At 41.6% G+C, this 21,375-nt stretch overlaps 1 protein-coding gene across 1 annotated transcript; it reads left to right on the top strand.

The window, feature by feature from the left end:
* The first annotated feature begins 2,170 nt into the window (after positions 1 to 2,170).
* gas6 (growth arrest-specific 6) lies at positions 2,171 to 19,801 on the top strand. Its single transcript, XM_004543336.6, has 15 exons — positions 2,171 to 2,695; positions 2,958 to 3,118; positions 5,166 to 5,190; positions 5,284 to 5,346; positions 12,569 to 12,691; positions 13,370 to 13,489; positions 15,659 to 15,781; positions 16,607 to 16,728; positions 16,924 to 17,042; positions 17,171 to 17,360; positions 17,461 to 17,625; positions 17,711 to 17,879; positions 17,977 to 18,116; positions 18,204 to 18,405; positions 18,726 to 19,801. Exons 1-15 carry the CDS (start codon positions 2,620 to 2,622, stop codon positions 18,875 to 18,877), a joined length of 1,950 nt encoding a protein of 649 aa, XP_004543393.1. The 5' UTR covers positions 2,171 to 2,619; the 3' UTR covers positions 18,878 to 19,801.
* Positions 19,802 to 21,375: the final 1,574 nt, after the last annotated feature.

Raw genomic sequence — 21,375 nt, forward strand, 5'->3', positions numbered from 1 at the left:
ATTTACAAAACACAGTTTGGAGGTGTTTTCACATCAAGTGATGTGCTTTTTAATTTTCTGCAAAGCCCACCGTCGTGCAGATAAGGCAAAACGGGTCAAATGTGGACTGAAATCTAAAGAAATTACTGAAAAACATGTTGCACAACTTCCAGAGTAAACGAAACAAAAGACTGTTACTTTGCAAAGGCCTGGATAAAAATAAACTTCCCTGAAAATGAAAGTAAAAGTGGGCATAAGACTATTGAAAAATACTCAGTTACAAGAAACTGTTGAACTTTGAACACTGTAAACAAGTATGCAAGCCCTGTATATTCAACAGAAGACTAAACACACATTATCCATGCAGCTGAATGGCTCCTTGTGTAGCTGTGTCATTATGTGTACCATAAATTGGTATTTAAGCACTTAATGTCATTTCACTACTTTAAATGCTGTTTAGTAGTTAAATCTATAACAAAGAACATATTTTATAAGTAAATGTTATGACCAATGCTGAGCTATAAGTTATTTTTCTACTGTAAAATCTGCAAAGCTGTTCAAATTAAGGACTATACTTGGGGGATATATGTATTTTATTTGCATTTTTGTTCCTTTATAGCTACTCCACTACTTCCTAGCTTAACTAATCAGTATTTCACACACATTATCTATAATAATACAGTTTATAATGATAATAATAATAATAATAATAATAATAATTAAAGTAACAAAAGCTTTGAAAATAAATATTACTGAGAATTAAATTGGGCACTCTAAGACTAACACTTCCAGTTAAAGTTAGAAGTCAGAATTTCCAATTTCCAATTGGAATGACCCTTCAAGATGGATTTCCAGTTTGGAAAGTCGGAGCACCCCCACCAACCTTGAATTCACAATCCAAGATTATGGCAATGCGCATAAACATTAAAATGTAAAACTTGAAATTTGTATTGCCATTGTTTTTTTCCATTGTATTTGTGACTCACTAAAGAAGGCATATGCAGTCTGCTGACCAGGCTCTGTTCATGAATGTGCTGCAGTTGTGTTTTCAAATCCAAGCATTGTGGTGTACTGCTTGTGATGCACAAATAGGTCTACCTTGCTAAGAAGAAAACCAAATCCTCTTTTTTCTTGCTTTTCTGACTTTAGTAATAGAACACGCTCAACTTAGGAGTGACGTCATTTCTGCTTCTGACATGTGACTGTGACATAGTCAAACATTTGCAATAACTGGCAACGAGTATTTTACATCGCTGTGGAGAAATTTTGGCCCACTCTTGTTTGCTGAATTGTTTTAATTCAACCACACTGGAGGGGTTTCCAGCATGGATTGCTTGTTCAAGACTTTATTTTGTTCCAAAAAGTTCAGTTTTTTCAATAAGCAAATAGGCTTGGCTGGTGAAAGTGAACTCAGCTTTTCAGAAAATGTGGTTATTCATCGTTAATTCATGATGATTTAACAGGCAAATATGACACATATGCAAAAAAGAAAGAAAAATAAATCAGGAAGGGGAAAATACGTTTTCACAGCTCTTCAAAGTTCTATCATTAACTAAAACTAAACTAAAAACTAAAATAAAATGTGAAAAAAAATTAAAATTAAAATGAAAACTAGACTTGAAATATAAATATAAAAGAAGTATGATTTGTTTTAATATTTGTTTTTTCTCAATTTTATTATAACTTGCCTGACAAGACACTGAGGAAATGTTTATTGAGACTTTGGTTGTCTAAAACACTAAGTAAACTGCTTTCAAGAAGTTCTATGTTTTTATTGTAACAATGGCACTGATTTACTTTTTAATTTTTTAAAAGTAACAGAAGAACTAATTAAAATTATAAAATAAAACTAAACATTTCCAAACAATAATAATTAAGCTGAAATAAAAAAATTCACTTTGGAGATTAAACTGAATTTAAAAAAAAAAATCAAAGGGGGGGCGGGGGGGGGGGGGGGGGGATAACAATTAGCGTAGTCTGTGCCACCTCATGCCCCCCTTTGGTTATGCCCCTGGACTAACGTTTAAAATACTTTTGAGGGCATTGCAAAGTACTCGAGTATTGTTTACTTTAATACAAGTATTTACTTACTAACCACAAGTGCAACACCCAAATCACGGATTGCGTGCCAGTTAAACAGATTTTTTTCCCCAGTGTGATGCGCGCGCACATGCACACACGCGAACACACAGAGAAGGGAGGGAGGGATGAAGAGGTGTCTGCATCACTTCAAACTCCTGCCTGCACTTCTCAGAGAGCTACTCCTCCTCCTGAAGCAGAGACGAGCAGTGTTCCTCCGCAGACTGTCCGGTCCGCAAACGGCTAAGTAAAAGTCCCCACACACCGCGATGGGGACCAGCTGAACCGCACGCGAGGGGGGTAGAAGAGGTCGGTCGTGCAGTTTCCCCGTGTAGTAGTAGTGAGCGTCCTGGAGGAGGAGGGGGACACAGACTCACACACAAGCGCGCGCGACGTTCGTGTCCTACCGTAGACGTTAACGGCCAACGGTCGGAGCAAGTCACCTGAATACCTGCGGCGTTTCGCACCGACGCCTGCGCTTACACCGAGAGAGGCTGAGGAGGGGGTGGGACGGGGCAGGAGAAAGTTTCTCGAGCTTGGCGCAAACACAGCAGTCAAACAATGCGGCTGACCCCGACAAAGTCCTTTCCGTCGGCAGCGCTGCTAATCCTGCTGCTCGTCCGCTGGTCCGACAGCAGTAAGTAAACAGTTACATGCTAGGCGGCTAGCTAGCCCGCTAAACCCTCTTTGACATTTGAGTTGCAGCTGGTGATGATACACGTCTTGGTTATTGCCAGTACTGACGGTTAACGTTAGATATTTCGCAACATCCCTCACATTGTTTTCCTGCGCCAGTGTATTGCTTAACCGCAGAGTTGTTTGACATTCACTTGCTCTTTTTTTTTTTAAAGGTGACTAAACTTTGCTCGTTTTGCTCTCTTTTGTCCTTCTTTCTTTAGTCTCACTGTCCCCTCAAGAGGCGAACCAGTTTCTGAGCAGACACAGGAGGGCGAATCAAGTCTTCGAGGAGACGAAGCAAGGACACTTGGAGAGGGAGTGCGTGGAGGAAAAGTGCAGCAAGGAGGAGGCCAGAGAAGTGTTTGAAAACGACCCGGAGACGGTGAGTGGTGTGTTCACAAGTTAGTCTCAGCTGCAGCTCAGCAAAGGCTGCATGCGAGCAAAGGCGGGCTTCCTTCTCATCCTGTGAGGAGGTACTGCAGTACCACCAACTCCATCAGAGCACCATTACCTGCTGAGGTTGTGTTATGTACTGTAACTTCAGGGAGGCTGGGTGTTTACATCATGTTCATAATGACTACACACACACACTAATGATTCATTGTCTGGGCTGCTTGCCGCTAGTATTCATGCTTCAATAAGTCCAGCATGCTGATAGCTGTCAGGACACATAATATTCCCATGTCTGGGACTTGGCCGCTTTCCGCGTCTTTTGTTTTGTTTCTGTGACAGACACTGAGTCAGCATGACTCTACCGTCATTTGTGAAATTCCCTTTTATATCCCCAATCTCCTCTTCATATTGACATGTGTCCTTAAGTTGATAACAAATATGGGATGTAGCTGGATGTCTTTCTGTTTCTTTTTCTCATCGTGTTGCATCTTCTGATGTTGCACATGCACACATATGCATTTCATTCAACATTACTGTGTACGTTGCCCTGGTAATCTGAAGACATGTTTCCTACTTGACATTTAACATTGTACAAAATCCATCACACGGGCCATGCTCAGAAACCTGTACTGGAGATTAGTTTCCATTCTGCATTCATGAGTGTACACGTCAGCCTTTCCATCCATGTGAATTCATAAGCCTATTTTATATGTACTAGAGTGTGCTGTATGTGCAAACAGGCTATAAATAATCCAAAGTGTTTAGAAAAACACACAGAACTTGGGCTTCTTGGGCTTCCTCGGGAAGATGATATGTGCTACAGCAAATAATAGTGCAGATGCATGCCCAGAATCTTCTGCAACAAGTCTACCCTAACGTGGCTGGATGCTTTTGATTGTGAACTCTGTAATTTTTCTTAATTTCTACATCTGACATTCATATTCAACGGTTTTAAGTGGTGGACTTGTGTTGGTGATGTGCTGCCCTTTAAATGTCACATTCACTCCTTAAGATTTGATATTGTGAATTGTAGTAGAGAGGGAGCGAATGAGGCAATCGATGACTTAAGATTACTTGTAAGATTAGTCTGGCGCTGAGAGAGGGAGGATTAAACTGAAGCTGAGGTGGATTCTGGTAAAAAGGGTGAAGTCGGGTGATGTCTGAATCAGATCCACGCATGCCACCGGCAGAACACCAAATTACTCCTTTAAGTTTTGAACCTTGTCGTGACACAAAGCTGCAGTCTCACTCGTATCTGCATTATTCATCCTGAAAGGGCCTGTCTCTGACTCTGCATTTTATTCTGCTGCAGCTTTGTAGCTCTGCAGAGAGGGAAAGAGAGAGGCTGGGGTGTTCCCAATGCTTATGATCATCCTTGGCAATGGACAGTCATACCAAGTTTCTGGTCTCTCATTTATTTGATGACATACGGGACATACAAATGAGAAGAAGGTGTCAAAACTAACTTGCTCAGTGTGAGGTTCAAATTTAGTCGTTTTGGTTAACCTTTGAAGGTCAGCTTATATTTTAGGTCAGTGTATAATCAGACTTTACCCCACACAGAATTTTGCCTGATTAGTTTCACTTAATAAGACACCGGTCTCACGCAAGCCTGCTGCATCTGGCATCTACTGCAGCATGAGTGTGACTCTGTGCCTCCAGAGTCTCAGATTTTGGCCTATATGTGGAGAACTGCTGCAGCCAGAAGGCAGGAGGGATGGTACTACTACCAGGAATGCAGAGAATGCTGAAGAAGCTCCTGTCATAGAGCTGCACCCTGTTAGAGCAGATTACAGAGTAATCATAGCCTAATCTCTGCATCGCACTGCCAAATTTCATGATTGTTTATGAACTGTTTTTCCTGCAGAAGTGAGCTATAAAAACCCCCCAAAACAAATGCACAGTTAAGTCAAGTATAAGCAGAAACCTGTTACTAATTTTAAGAGTTCATTGAGACTGTATTGCCTTGTTTAGATTTTGTTTGCAAACACATAACTTTACCCTCTGTGTTTTGTTTTTGTTTTTCTCTGATGCAGAACTACTTTTATCCCAAGTATTTAGGTAAGTTATTCTACCTAAAACCATTAATCTCTCTCTTGGCTGATTATACGTTTGTCATCCCTTCAACTGAATTCCATTTTTGTCTCTGTCTAGCCTGCCTGGACACGTTTGGAGATTCTGAAAAGAAAAAACAGGATCTGGTCACATGTGTCCACAGTAAGTTTTTTTTGTTTTGTTTTGGTTTTTTTACCTCCTCCTGTCTGCCTTTCAGCTTTATTGTTAGTCTGTGAATAGGTTAGATTAATGCATGTCTACATCCTGCTCTCTCATTTATTCTCGGTTTTTATTTCACTGAGAAAGTTGCTACATGAAGAGACAGGGAGCTAGTTATGTTGCAGAGTTGTGCTGCACTGCAGTATCACTGCTCTGCATCACACTCCAGTGTGTGCCCTCTGCAAGTACAGAAGCAATCGGAAGCAGAGATGTGCTGAATCTCTTCGGCACCTCCAGGTCCATTTTCTCAGCGTGGCACACCTAGCTCCTTTTAAAGTGAACTGTGTGTGCGTGAGTGTCTATGAGTAACATTGCAGCACTTTGCTACAGTGACGCTACACGTTGCTGAATGAGTGACACACCCCTTTAGTCGTCACATATTCGCGCACTCACTTCCTGAGCGACTGCGCCAGCCTCTTCGTGTGTGGGCTCGGCTGGGGAATGACGTAGAGAGGATGGTCTGATGAGAGGATGGCTAAGGATTTCTGCTGCATCAGGATACAGGAGACCGGCTTTACTGCTATTGGCTGTTGATTGTCTTGCGGGGGAGGCGTTTCCATGACTCAGCTGCAGCATTGTGACATTTAAAGATACGGCAGTACTTTTTTTCCACCAGTTGTCAGCATCATCTCCTTTCCACCATTTTTCTATCTCGCCCATCAGTTGCCTGTCACCACTGATGGTCTCAAAGCAGATTCTGGCTTTCCACCAATTTATTTATGGAATATTTCCGACATGCACAGCGCATTATGGAAACATCTACTGAGTTAATTCTCCCACTGCTCCCTGCTTCTGTTTCCTTAGTCTGCAGTTTTCTGTGAATGGCACTTTACAAAAATGGATAAAAATAGATCACTGAAAGACACGTGTTACTGTTCTTTGACATCCACAGTATGGCACATTGTTACTTCTCTGGAAGCTTTGTAGGCTGTGATTCCACAGTGTGTGTTTTAACAAATGGAACTAAATTGTGACTCTGTGTTGGGGGACCATTAAATTTTGAAGCAGAGGAAACAAGCTTGGCTCCTGCAGTTACACTTCTTGTTTAATGGTCTACAAAGCATCACTAACCAGGAGCATGGGTGGGATTCTTTTTTTTAATATCTGCCCTCCTTTGTCAGAGAGTACAATTGCATGCACTGATGCTGATATGCAAATATTTTCAGTTTTGATGAAGGAATATTACTTCAATGTTTAAAAAAAAGAAAAAAAAGAAATATCTGATAAAATGTATTGTAGTAAAACATTCCTGCTGTGTTATTTGTAACTGAGGGATCATCATCTGTAAAGCACTGACATCAGCCAAGTATTTGTGCACATAACGCTCAGTTTAAATACAGATGTTTTTAATAAATGCACAAAGTTACATTACACCAATAGCTGGTAGTTGAGAAGATTAAGTCTGTTAAGGCAAATATACCCAACTATAGCATCCAACCTTAGGCATTATTAACTTAATTCAAACTTAAGATAATAAAATGGTCCTAATAATAATAACTTAAAAGTGCTGTTTAAATGTTTTTAGTGCTGTCTCTTAACATTTGTTTTTTGTCTTACTCTGCATTGATGAATTGCTGAGCTTTTCCTCATTGCTGGCATCATGCAGTGCTTTAATGTTTTTAAAGTCTAAATTCAGCTCACAAAATCATTGTCTCTATTTAGATTTTGCTCTTTCCGAATGAGACGGCTAGCTTTGGCTCTACACATCTCTAACTTGTAATTTCGACTACATTTAGCACAGGTGTGACAGTCAGCATTTTTTATATTTGACTATTATTCCATGTTATTTTTAGAGCAGCTGTCTGGCTTGCTTTCAGAACATAAGTCACAAGCTGGTATCTGTTATTAATATACACAGCATGGACAGATTCATCTCTTTGTAGGCACCAAAAATGCTGAATGGTAGAGGATTTGGAGAATATTGGTGTATATTGTAATATGGACATGTTATTTTCATAAGGTCTTGCCCATTGCAGCGAACGGATCCCATGCTTCACGTAGTCTTGTTTTTGTTGAGGAGTGACAACCTGGTATTCCTGAAAAGATTTGGTTTTGTATTATGTTTCTGTTGACACTTTCACAGCATCGCAACTGTCATATATGAAGCTGTCAATAGAGATTGCATAAACAAAATAAAGGTTCACAGATGCAAAGTACCACAAGCTGTTAGTGTGTAGTTTTGAGCAGCTGTCATTAGAGATGGCACGATACCACTTTTTTATGACCGATACCAATATCATAAATTTGGATATCGGCCGATTCCGATATGAATCCGATATAGTGTGTTTTTTAATCAATAAAACTGTTCTTTTAATATCTTGCTGCTTTTTGTATAAGTTAATACTCAAGTTAAAAAACAAAACAAAACAAAAACACTAATGCTATTCTGTTATACCTGTATGCAAAAAATACACTGCACCCAAAAATAAACTTAAACCTGCACCATCCTCCCTATTCTGGTATTTTAAAGAGTAAGCAACCTAACTAATAGGGTTCTAAAACTCCCAGCAAAAAATAAATAAATAGGGAACCACCCACCACCTCATGATGCTTAATCGACGTAATCAACTTTAATTTGATGCAGTGTGGAAAAAAATGCCCAGAAATAAATTATTTTTCAAGAATAATTAAATAGATTCAACATCTTTCTTCAACAGAACTACAGACTGCACAGATCATACCTTCCCAAAGGAAAAAGTACTATAGCTTACTAGGGTATATTAGACTTAATAGTTACTATATACAGTAATGGACTTATATACATTTTACATCAGATTAAAACTTTGGGTGTAAGATTCGGATAATTATTTATTAAAAGCGAGACATTTTAAATGAGAATAAGAAAGAAAAGTATGTCTTTGTGCCCCCTTTTCCCTGTTAATGCCCTATCGGCCCCCCTGGCTAAACTTTGCTAGATCCGCCCCTGCACAGTTACCAGCCGTCAGCTATGTAGAAAAGGATCCTGGTGTAGAAAGTAGAGATGGACCGATCTGATATTACGTATCGGTATCGGTCCGATACTGACCTAAATTACTGGATCGGATATCGGAGAAAAATAAAAAATGTAATCCGATCCATTAAATATCACGAAAGCACCTCACAAAACTTGCAACACGCCGTAACTCGCCTCAGAACATTAGCAGGTCGGAGCAGTATGCATCACGTGATAGAGCGGCTGTGGCATGCGGCATTCTTTGTGCCCCCTTTTCCCTGTTAATGCCCTATCGGCCCCCCTGGCTAAACTTTGCTAGATCCGCCCCTGCACAGTTACCAGCCGTCAGCTACATAGAAAAAGATCCTCGAGTAGAAAGTAATATTAAATAAATTCTAACAACAGCTTATCAAGCTTAAACGTGCTGCTGTTGTTCAGCCGCTGGTTTTCTCTTTCTGGTGCAAAGTGGGCCAAAAACAAACGAGACGGACTTGCGATAGAAAAGCCTGATCAGCTGATCATTGATCAGTTTCTCAATTGAAGTAGCAGCAGGAGAGGGAGGGGGAGAGAGGCAGTCGCTCCATATATCGGTTGTTAAGCTTAACGAGGGAATGCTTTACAAACATTCAGAGATGTACTTACTAGGGGTGCAACGATACTCGTATCGATATTGAACCGTTCGATACAGTGCTTTCGGTTCGGTACGCATATGTATCGAACAATACAAAATTTGTAATTTATTTTATCAACTTTCCTTCTGACGATGCTGTCTGTGTTGAGCGCTCAGTGAATCTGCGTTCGACTACTCCGCCTAGGCTGCACTGTCGAGCGCAGATCCACTGAGTGTTCAACACAGACAGCATCGTCAGAAGGAAGAGCGCAGGGCAAGCTAGCGAGACAGAAGTTAAGCTCTCCTTGCAACATGGCAAATTGAACCTCCTCCACCCTCATTCAGATCTGGCGTTTGGAATTATTTTGGTTTTCATGTGATGTATGACCCTGAAGGTAAGCGCGTCATGGGCTAAAGTAAAACAGTATGTTGGATGTGCCACGCAATGCTCAATTACATGGGTGGGAACTAGTGTGTTAGCGCAGTTAGCTCGTTAACGTGTTGGCCGTCTAGCCCCACGCAGGGGTAGCTCGTTAATGGAGATTTGCCGTGTTGTGGCGTTAACGTCATTTCAATGAGATTAACGCTGACAGCACTAGTGGGAACACAACGAATATGACTGCACATTTACGCCGACATCATCCTAGTGCAAAGACAAGTGGAAGAAGACAAAAACAACAAGCATGCATGCTACAAACTTTACCCGAGTCATTTAGACAGCCCTTAGCACACGATTCTCCTTATGGGGACCTGATATGTTTAATATTGTGGCGAGCTCAGACAAGGAGGAGACGGAGGTATTGTTTGGTCTTGCTTCCCGTGAGCTAGCCAGGGAGCACAGCCGTTTATTGATATCTGCAGAAGAACACTGCCGCTAGCTAACTGCTCAGCGCGGCAACCGCACAGCAACAACAACACACAGAGCGCCCTCTGACCCTGGAAGGATACACCGTCGCAGCGAGAAGGCGTCACCCGTCACTATGGCAACATAAACAAAACATAACTGTACAAACAGAACCCCGAACAGCCCTGACCCGCTACAATATGCTGCTGAGAATATAGCCCAGAAGAAGCGTATAGTATAGCTTTTATTTTGGAAAGAGCCATTTCTCTGTAATAAACTCTCTTTTCCAAAGATGAGTGATTCCTCAATCAGATACAGGGCTTGCAAAATCGCTAGCCCGACGTCCCGGGGCTAGCGATTTTTCCAGTCGGGCTACCAAAATCTATCTCTTCCCTGCCCGTCGGGCTATTGTAGGAAGGAAAAATATATGTCAATGCTTTTGCATTCTTTCGGAAATGTAGCTGGGTAATTATGTCATTGGCATCGGTGAGCCACTGTCAATATGTGACATATTGAAATCTCGTTTGAATTTGCGCTTGTTTTTTTGCTTTCACTTTGCAATCGTGCGAACTGTGTATAGAGAGCGACAGCACTGATTGGTGAGTGATGATAATTTGCGCACCAATTCCTCTGACATCGTCTTATCAATCGTTAGCTTACTATGCAAACATGACAAGTGAAATCTCCCGCAGCAAGCTTAAACATATGAGAGGTTGATCGCGCAGAGAATCACTGAGCGTTATGTGTGTGTGTGTGTAAAAGCAGCAGGATATATATCTTAGTTCTGCTGAGCCAAATAAGAGAGGTCAGGGTGAAGAAGTGACAGCCAAAGAAAAGCTTACCACAAAATGGAAAAGTTATGACAAATCAGACTATAAGGCAAAAAGAAAGTGCAGCTTTATGGTTTCATGGACAAAAGAATTTCTGTGGCTGCAATATGACGAGCTATATAACCGGGGCTGCACATAAGTGGTCCGCAGGTGCGCATTCGCTGTCAAAGAAAAAAACCCAAAAAAAAAACACGCACAAGATATGAAGTTGCAACGCGTGTTTGCATACATAAGATTTTCTGGAGGAGGACAGACATTTGTTTAAAACTCTTAAAGATGTCGAAGAAGCTCCTTTAAGCAATTACTTTGGTGTTCCTCTACCTCCAAAGAAATGTCAGAAGGAGTCAGAACCACAATAAAGCACGTATTCTCGGAAAAGTGGTTGCAGGAGGTGAGCTGGCTTCAAACAAATGATGAACGCACAGAGACGTGGTGCGGAATGTGCCGTGAAAATCCCACTCTAGCGGACAAAAACAGTGCTTTTTATATGGACGCAAACAGCGTTGCAACTTCTTATCTGGTGCGCGTCTTTTATTTTGACAGCGAATGCGCACATGCGGACCACTTATGTGCACCCGTGTAAATAACATAATGTTCTGCCGGGTGTGTTGTTGGTTTTCTCTCGATTTCTGAGTCGACAAGCGCCTTTGTTACTGGGACCAGTCATTTTAAGAAAGGCCCCCATTAGAACCCATGAGAAATGCAAGAAACGCATTATTGCTCAGTCTGCAATATCTTTCCCAGAACAAACACCAATTGCAAATAACATACTAAAAATAAACCTGAAAAATCTGTTTAGACTTCAGCGGAAATTTCAAATTCAGGATCTGACACAGACTGATTCATGTCCTACACAGTTCTTACAAGTTCATAGAAATTTCTGTTCAATTAGAACCAAGTATTTGAGTTGATGATTGTAATTTTTATACAATGTTGTAATTTGTTTTTCAACAATTTTTTGATTAATGTTTTGTTTCCTTTACAATATTATACATTAAAGTATAATATTGTAAAGGAAACAAAACAGGAAACAAAACATCAATCAAAAATTGCTCTCTTTTTTATTCGGGCTACTTACATTTATTTTGGGCTACTTACACATTTGCTTTACTTCTCTCTGGGATCACTTCCTCGGAGATGAAATGCCGGATTTGTAGCGAGGCTACAAATACACACAGCCGCTCTATCACGTGACGCATACTGCTGCGACGTGCAACGGTTATGAGCCGAGTTACGCCATGTCGCAAGTTTTGTGAGGTGCTTTTTTGATATTTAATGGATTGGATTAAATTTTTATTTCTCTCCGATATCCGATCCAGTAATTTACGTCAGTATCTGACCGATACATAATATCGGATCGGTTCATCTCTAGCTGTCATGCAATGTTACAAAAAAAGAAGAAGTTGTGGCTTTGGGTTTTATATGCAAAAACGCAAATGCAAATCCTCTCTCTTCCCCCCCCCTTTCATTTTCTCCAGTCTTTGTCATTTTCTCTTTCTCTGAACTCCAGCTAACATGTCCAGACTTGTCGAGTACTCAAACTCCTCTGCTTGGGAAGGAAACAGATTTGGAGAGAAAACTGAGCACTATTACACAAGCGTGCAGTGGGGGGGAAAAGAGGGGGGGAATTAAGTGTAAATATGGAATAGAAAAGTAGCAAAAACAAGAATTAAAAATAAAGCTAAATATCAATTCAGTATTGTTTCTTGAGAAGTAGAGGACAGGTGGTGGGAATTAGGGCATGTCCGGAAAGAGAGCCTGTCACAAGTTAGGCTATTTATACAGATCTCCCAATGTGCAGAACCTAAGAGAGATTCTGCATATCAGGAGTGTCCTCTGTCTGTTATGGTATACAGTTACACTGACTATAAGCAACCTTTGTACAGACTTGATGCTTAAAGCAGTAATAACATGTCTTTTTCTCTGTCTCTGTTTTCTCACACTTTAAGATATTCCCAATCAGTGTTCTCCCAATCCCTGCAATCCCAGCGGTACCGTCCGCTGCGAGGACAAAAAGGGCGACTTCCTCTGTCATTGTTTTACGGGCTGGACGGGAGCCACGTGTGAGAAAGGTACTGTCATCATTATGGAAAGCTGTGTCCTGGAGCTCAGCAGAGGTTGAATTTTTGCTCTGTCATTCTGGTACATCAGTGCAAATGTCATTACTGTGACCTTGGCTCTGACAGCAAACCCCTGTCCTGTCCACTGATAGAAACATCCTGCTTTTCTCATGTGTAAACTAATACTGTTTTGTCTCTCAACGATGCTGGAATTAATTTGACCTTGAAAAGCTGTTATTGATGGCATGCTGTCTAATATCCAGCTCCTGCTGCAGTTATTAATGATGTGTGAATGGTGTGTAAGATCATTATGAAGTGCATGTACGGGAAGTGCTATCCCAGACTCCAAACTGAGGTTTGCATGCTTGTTAGAAGTTAAATCCACATAAGTTCTAAACTCTCACTGTGAGGGAGAGGGGAACATGTTTCTCTGATTTATGGCGCAGCCATCATTCCACACATTTCCACTGTGACTCATCCTACCACCTTACTGTGAGAGGAAACCAAAACAGATTCAGTTTGAGTCGGTCTGAGCCTTTTCCACTTGACAACCACAGTCCTCCTAAACACTCAGCCACAGTTACATACTGTGTCCCTTATTTGGAATGTACAACAAACAAGAAATTCACAGTCACTAAACAGCATCCAGCTGAAAGCAACCTGCATTTCTCACCTCTCTCCTGCTTGCAGATGTCGATGAGTGCAGCAGGAGAAATGGAGGATGTGACCACGAGTGCAACAATACTGTGGGCAGTTACCACTGCTCCTGTCGCCAAGGCTACACACTGTCAGGACATCAGCTGTGTAATGGTAAGCCGCAGACCACGAATGCACGTCTTCTAATAGCTGGAATCAAGTCAGCACTGCTGCAAATAGACACATCATCGCCATTTACCAATTCTGAATCCACTTCCCACTCTGAAAATATAAATTCTTTATAGACTTGTATAATTGATTATGTTGTATTTTATCTACTTCTGCTTATTTATATTTTGTATTTAATATATCAGTCTCATAGACTGTAGATGGATGTACCCACGATGACGTCATCCATTGGTCTCTGGACTCATTTTGAGCCTCAGTATTAACAATTTGGCTGCCTCCACATTAGTTTTTTAAAACCAGAAGTTAATAGGTCTGGTGTCCCACAAGGATCGATTCTCAGTCCAGGCCTTTTCTTTTCTTTAACTTCTTTCCCTGGGCCTGATTTTTAAAAAACATGGACATGCATGCATATCTTTCCTATGCAGACAACACCTAAATCTACATGCCTATAAAAAGAAATGTCAATTCAACTCCTAAACCACTACAGAAGTGTCTGAAAGATATCAGATCACAAGGAACTCAGATCATTGTGTTCAGACCTGGTGGTGTGTGTACTACTCCTCTCTTGGACCTGGGTCCGAGTGACTAACCTTGATGTCAGACTGGACTGTGATTTTATACTAGATAAGCATATAAATTCCATTATTAAAGCTAGTTTTTATCATTTTATCAATTTTTCATTTCAGACTTTTTCAAAGATTCAAATCCACTCCCCCCCCCCCCCCCCCAATTTTTGGATGTCTTATTTTATCACAACAAATCTGGACTACTGTAATGCGCACTATATTGGCCTTAGCAAAGCTTCCCTTGCTTGCCTACAGTTAGTCCAAAATGCTGCAGTTCGTCTTTAAACTGGAGCACATCTCCCCCGTCCTGGCCTTCCTTCATTGGCTCCCTGTTTGTTCATTTTAAGATTTTATTTTATTTTTTTTAAACCTTTAATGGATTGGCATCACCAGATATATCTCAGCTCCTAACTCCATTTAAAACATATATTAAAATGTTATTCTTTAGCTTTTAATTCAGAATGAGAGTGGTGTGTTCTAACCTTCTGTTTGTTACTGTTGTTGTTGCTGATTTGTTGTGTGGTGTTTTGGTGCTTTCTACAACACTTGTGTTTTTAAAAAGTACTTTTGTAAATAAACTGATAATTGGTATAGTTGCATGTTACATCCATAAACTACACAGGGACAATGCATAGACACACACAATGCTAATTATTGTTAAATACTAGAGCAATGTGTTTGTCAGATAATCCATTAAAATGCTCCAGAAATGCTCCAGAAACGCATACCTGTCAATCTAAGCTGCCATGCCCCAAACTCCAGTGTCCAGATGGACGAGTTATTTAAAAAAAATTAAAAAAAAACTCTCCCCACTTATATGGAATTTAGTGGCTGAAAGCATTTTGACACGATGCTCTGTGGGAACTGAGTGGTCACTGGGGAAAAAAAGCACAGTTTCTGTCCTCAGAAGTTGCAGCTTAGCCTCCATACCCACGGACTGCAGATGAAAACTAGCCAGTAGCTAAATCTAGTTCAGGGCTTCTTTTCTTTTTGAGATCAGTGTTTTTGTGTATAATCCCTGACCAAAAAAAATAAAACTAAAGTTAAATTTGTAATTATTCTGAAGTTCAAGTCTCTGAAACAGTCCAGCAGCAGTGTTATTCTGTCTTGTGTCATAACCATCATTGTGAGTCCATAAAAGAACACATGGCTTTGATTAGTGAACAAACGAGGCAGAAAATAAAACATTACAAGCTCATGTTTTCCTAATGTGGACCCCTGTGTAAACTCACACAGTTTTATTTATAGTTTTAGCTTTCCCCCCAGAAAAGAGAAGTCTGAGAAAGGCCTCAAACTGTTGTGTGATTTAACATCCTGAAAGGTTCCTTCTGTAAATATTTATTTCAGTGTAACTGCAGTGCTGGAACATACAGATACTGTGTATTAAATATGCAAACAATACATCCATGTATTTAATTATGTTTCTTTGGAGGATAAAATGGTACAAAGCACATGAGGACCAGGTTAAGTTTCCATTCTTCAAATTACTCCCACTGGATTGTTCTATGTCTTTTCCTTTGAAATGTTCCTAAGCCCTTACACGTGACTTTTGGAGTGTCAAAGCTGAGGACATTTTGGTGTCTTTCAGATCTGAACGAGTGCAAGATCGCAGGTGTGTGTGGAACGGCACGATGTGAGAATAAGGAGGGTGGCTACGACTGCTTGTGTGACATCGGCTATGTTTACGACAATGAAACCAAAAGCTGCGTCGGTAAGTGTGTTTAACTACACATAAATACACTTGGTTTAATCAGAACTGACTGAGGGAAAAGCTTTACCCTCAGCGGGGCTCGGTGCAGCTGCGTAGCGGGGTCAAGAAGGGAATGCAAAGGTATTTGGAGAAATTGTATATAAGTAGGTAACAGGTCACTGTGAAAAAGTCTGCGTTTAGAAAAAGATAACTCGGGGAGTAAACATACAGACTGAGCCATCGATGCACCTTTCCTTGGTAATTAATGTTAATCACTCTAAAGAAAATGTGGTAGAGCGAAACCGCAGCAATCCTGTATTTCAGGATTTATACGTGACAGCTATCACACAAAATCCAATTTTTTATTCCACAATATGTGTGATAACTTAGCCACCAAATCATATGTGTTGAATCAACATGGAAAAGAATCTGCGGATTTAAACCGAAGCTTTGAATTACTCGTGTGCCCAAGTTCTAATCTCTACTTCAAACCAGACTTTTCATAACCTCATTGTCCCTCCTTAGAGAATTACTGCTTATCATAGCCTGCTCATGGCCATGTAAGGTTATATATAAAGTATGGCGATACCATCCAGTCAGCGTCAAAGGCCACTTAACTCAAGTGTTGTTTGCATTCCCTGATATGTTTTTTCTTCTTTTCCCCCCCTGCATTCCTGGATTTGATGTTTTGTTGATCCTTGTGGGGTCATGTTTTGACTAATCCCTCTGCTGATGTGACTTTGATAAATTTATGAACTCTCTTCTTCTCTGTAATTCTCTCATGTCCCAGTCGTCACTCTGAGCTCTCACGCCCTTTAATTTCTCCAACCTTCTGTCGCTTGTCAGATGTGGATGAGTGTGAGACGGGTGTCTGTGAAGAGGAGTGTTTGAACACTCAGGGGAGTTTCCACTGCTTCTGCGATGGACGCCAGGGTATGAAGCTGGCGCAGGACCTTCGGAGCTGTAAGGTGAAATACAAAAACCAGCTGCCGCTGTTGTTAAATGATGATTAAAAGCTATGTCTGTTGGACCACGTGCTATTTTTCTTGCTTCTACCATCCCATCATGGGTTAAAAAGTACAATTTCAAGTGCCATCTTGTATATGTGCATGATTCTCATGACTTTATCTCCACGCTGGTTTTGTGTTTGTTCTCTCCTCCAGCCTATAACTCCCTGCACAACACCGGCCCTGAAGAGGAACCCCCGCTCTCTTTACCTGGGACGCATGTTCAGCGGTGTTCCAGTGGTGCGGCTGCGTTTTCGCCGCAGGGTTCACACAGGGTGAGAAATTTCTGTTGGATTTTTCAACGTGTTCATCAGCAACAGCTGTCTTGTCTTGGAGGTATTTTCATCTTAGTTACCATTGGACAAAGACCATCTTCATTGCTGTTTCCTAATTCTCTTTTCAGCTTTTCAGCAGAGTTTGACTTCCGCACCTACGATCACGAGGGAGTGATCTTCTTTGCTGGAGGTCACCTAAACAGCTCCTGGATCGTGCTGGCGATGAACCAGGGGAAGCTGGAGCTGCAGCTGAAATATGGCGGGGTCAGCAGGGTCACCAGCAGCGGACCTATTGTCAGCGATGGCCAGTGGAGGAAGGTCTGACTCTTGTGCTGAGGATCAAAACAAATAATACTACGCTGTATACACGGTCTTCATTAGCTTATTAAAAGCTTGTTAAATGTCCGGTTTTAACCAGATCTCGGTGGAGGAGCAGGGGCGGAGCCTAGTGATTAAGATTGACAGGGAAGCAGTGATGAAGATTGCGGTAAACGGGGACCTGTTCACACTGAAAAAGGGGATGCATGAGCTCAACCTCACTGTGGGGGGAGTGCCTTTCAAAGAGGACAGCCTGGTCAATAAGGTGTGTGTTTTGTTTTTTTTAATGTATACACCACAAAGAGACTTTCACACATTTCCTAACTGTTGTGACTTCATTCGTTCCTCAGGTGAACCCTCGTCTTGACGGTTGTATGAAGGAGTGGCGGTGGCTAACGGGTGAAGACACCTCCATACAAGAAACCATCAGGTCTAATGATAACATGCAGTGTTTCAGCAGTGAGGATCCGGGGGCATATTACCCCGGCACAGGCTTTGCTCTCTTCAACATCACCTATGGTACATGCGTGTTTGTGTTCATAGCTTGAACAACTCTTTGTATTCATTGTAAGCACATGTGGTCATCTTCATCCCCCTGCCCTCCTCTTCTCTTCAGAATCACAGAACCTGAGCGTCCGCTTGACCCTGAATCCAACCACTGCTATTGGGGTGCTTTTTGCACTGGTTCACCAGGACAGAGTGCCTCTCTCCATCGCTCTGGCTGATTATAACCCTGTAACCGATGAGTGGCGAGATGTGAGTAAATGCATCCCGCACTGTGCACGTGTTCAAAACCACTTTCTGTATATTTGATATGCAAACTGACTTCCTGTGTGTCTTTAGTTTGTTCTGGTGTCTGTAGGTAATGCCGTCATTGCCAGCTCTCCTGCACCCTTCTGTGATGGTATGAGTCATGAAATCCAGGTGACAGTCTCTGGTAACCAGACCCTTCTGCTGGTCGACGGCCATTCTGGACGAAGTGAAGATGCTGAAGTTCCCACTGGCCTCCTGTCACAGTCTACTACATTCATAGGAGGCCTCCCTGGTGAGCACATACACACTTACGCAGAACAGAAAAGTTTTCCATAAAGTTTTTAAAGTACTTCCTACCTCTATTGAAGAGTATCAGCTTCTGTTATTGTCTGCATGACTGCTGGGTTCAGGCTGGAAAACATCCCCGGCAGCTAGAATCTTGCACAGTTCTCAAAGCTGAAAGAACAACATAAGATTTTTTGTAATGCAATAATTAAAAAAAAAACACACACAAAACGTCCCACATGACAACAGATGGATGAATGTTTTCACTGACACGTTGAACAAAGTGAATAATGTTATTTGGACACTTCTTGTGATTTCCACCCGCAGATGTTCCTCTGGTGTCCACGCTGGTGTCGACACCCTACAGCGGCTGCATGGAGGTCAGTGTTAACGGACAGCCTCTGGACCTGGACCGGGCCATCCACAAACATAACGACATCCGCTCGCACTCCTGCCCCCTGCTGGACTCCCACCAGTGAACAGCGCTTGAATCTGCCAAAACCGATCCATAAGCAGTTCATTGAGACAAGGGGGTGATGGGAAAATGTTTTTAATTGGAATATGTCACAGTGTGGCTTGAGCCCAAGATCACCCCTTCCCCTCCATCCTCTCCCTCCCTGGCCTTATCCTGTGATGACACTGCTGCCTAGAAGCAGTGGCAGGGATTTTCACAGCAGTCTCAGTGTTATGACCCAGCAAGTTAGTTCTTCTGCCAGTGAGTAACACTCCCTGTACAAAGGGAATAATAGCTGCACAGCATTGCCTGAAAACTGGCTGTGTTTTAAAGCCTCGTAAGCTCACAAGAACACGCAGGGTCTAATCCAAAATCAATGCTACGGGTTTGGTCCGGGGTCAGCCTTCTACACCTGGTATCCTGTGCTTAAACGCAGATCTAACTGGAGGTTTGTAAGCAACGACTAGTCTGTGCTCGTGTTGCTTACATCCAGCTCACTTAAGGTCCACGTTCACAAAGCTTGAATTAATCGAGTGCTAATATAGAATCTCCAATTAAATGAAAATGTAAGAATTAAAAACACAGGGACCAGAAAGACAGTCCTACATCAGCTACTTCACTCAGAGAAAAGGTGTGAACAGGTGCTCAGATCTTCAATGAATAAATCCCATTTGCCCTTAACACCCCCCCCCGCCCCGCCACAGCGAGGCGGTATGAACTTTGCGTTCTGTAGAAAATATTGCACATCGTTGCAGGTATAAATGGACTGCCTTCTTGAATTTTTTCCCCCCCTGCTCTCGATTGGAGGAGCACTCCATATCTGCCTGCAACTTCGAAAATCAACCGTGTGCCTACAAAAGAACAAACCAACCCACACTTGTCGACAGCTTCCCTCTAAACAGGTGAATCAGTTCCCAAAGGTGCAGCACTGCAACCCAGCAAACTAACCGACGCTTTGCAGTGTGTGCCCCTGAGGATTTTCTCTTTTAAAGAACAGACTCACACTCATGTTCATCACAAAAAGGTCCCTTCTTTTCCCAAAAATCACCCAGTCACAGTTAAAGCCTGCCATATACCAACCCGAGGACAGTAGATTAGACACAGAAGCACAGGGAGACAGAAAGGGGCCTTCTCCACAAGGAAGAGAGAGCACTGCATTGATCGCACCACACAAGCTACTGAGAAAGGAAAAGAGGGCGCTGTAATATACTGAATATGTAAATAATGTGACTGTACAATGCTTTATAGAAGACAGAGCAAACACTACCTTAAAACCCCCCCTTGAGGCACATTTATGGTCCAAAGTTCAAAGAAAGATCAGAGTCTCTCAACTTCATCTGCTTCTTAAAAAAAAAGAAAGAAAAAAAAAGGTTTCAGCGACAAATCATGGTGGAACTGGGAGACTGTGAGAGCAATACCCAGGGATCAAAGTAGCATCAAGCTTTAGAGACTCAGTTTTTAATTTGATTTATTGGTGCTCAGCGAATCAAAACACAGTAACAACAAAGAATGTCAGAAGAGCGAATGCCTAAAGGGCTCCAGTGTTATTTTACATCCCTGTGTAAGGTATCATTTTCTAGTTTTCTGATGGATGAATGCCAGAATATAGAGCTTGACTTGTTAATGTCTTATTTTATTTTTTAATCATATGTGATGTATCTTGAACTTCTAGTTTTTATTTTTCACCTTAACTGCCAGTATGTGTATGATGCTGAGAGAAGTCTGCCTTTTTTGAGTTTTAACTTCCCTCAGCAGTGAAAATCCTATTTAAAAAAAAAAAAAAAAAAAATTAAAATAAAATAAAAGCAGCTGTATGAAAGTCACTGAGTGAAGTTGTGTTTTGAAAAACAAAAACACATCCGTGCACCTTGTGCTTCTGTTTCCGATGCTCTCGACTGTTGCGGCATAGCTTAAGCTGTGATGGAGCTCAATATTATGCTTTAATACGGAACCTCCGCCTTAGAGGCAGGGTGACCTTGAAAAGAGAAGAGCTAAAACATTCTTTTAGACGGAGGATAACCTGAGGGGCTGCATCAGGGGTCTCAAACCTGTGATTCTAGAGCCACATGTGATTGTTTTGCCCTACTTTACAGTGGCTTTGCCATTGGACTATTTTTAAAGTTGTTAAACTGCTGTATGTTTCAGTTACTGTCAAAGTAGGCTGCTTTTAATGTAATTAATTTTCTCCCAGAGACCATTTGCAGTATAGTAAATGGATTGGTGCTTATATATAATGTACTAACAAGTGAACGCAGTGGAAGTAGTACTTTAAAGGAGCTCATGAATGAAGAAAAGAGTGGATGGATGGATGGATGGAGGTTAGTGAATCAGAAAGTGCAGATGATTAGTGAGGATGAAGGCAGGGCACCTATGAAGAGTGGAAGATGGTCCAGATGACATACCTGTGGAGGTAATGAAGATGTGTAGAGGGCAGTGGACTTTTTGATCACTGAATTATGTGAGGCCTGCTATGATGTCTGGTTTGTAGACAGTGACACTGGGGGAAAAAAGAGGAGGTGGAGG

The sequence above is a fragment of the Maylandia zebra genome, linkage group LG1 (assembly GCF_041146795.1).
Source record: "Maylandia zebra isolate NMK-2024a linkage group LG1, Mzebra_GT3a, whole genome shotgun sequence".
NCBI lineage: Eukaryota > Metazoa > Chordata > Actinopteri > Cichliformes > Cichlidae > Maylandia > Maylandia zebra.

Coding starts and splice junctions, on each gene's coding strand:
- gas6 (XM_004543336.6), top strand. CDS start 2,620: ATGCGGCTGACCCCGACAAAGTCCTTTCCGTCGGCAGCGCTGCTAATC. Junction 5,347..12,568: donor TCTGGTCACATGTGTCCACA/GTAAGTTTTTTT, acceptor TCACACTTTAAG/ATATTCCCAATCAGTGTTCT. Junction 18,406..18,725: donor ATTCATAGGAGGCCTCCCTG/GTGAGCACATAC, acceptor TTCCACCCGCAG/ATGTTCCTCTGGTGTCCACG.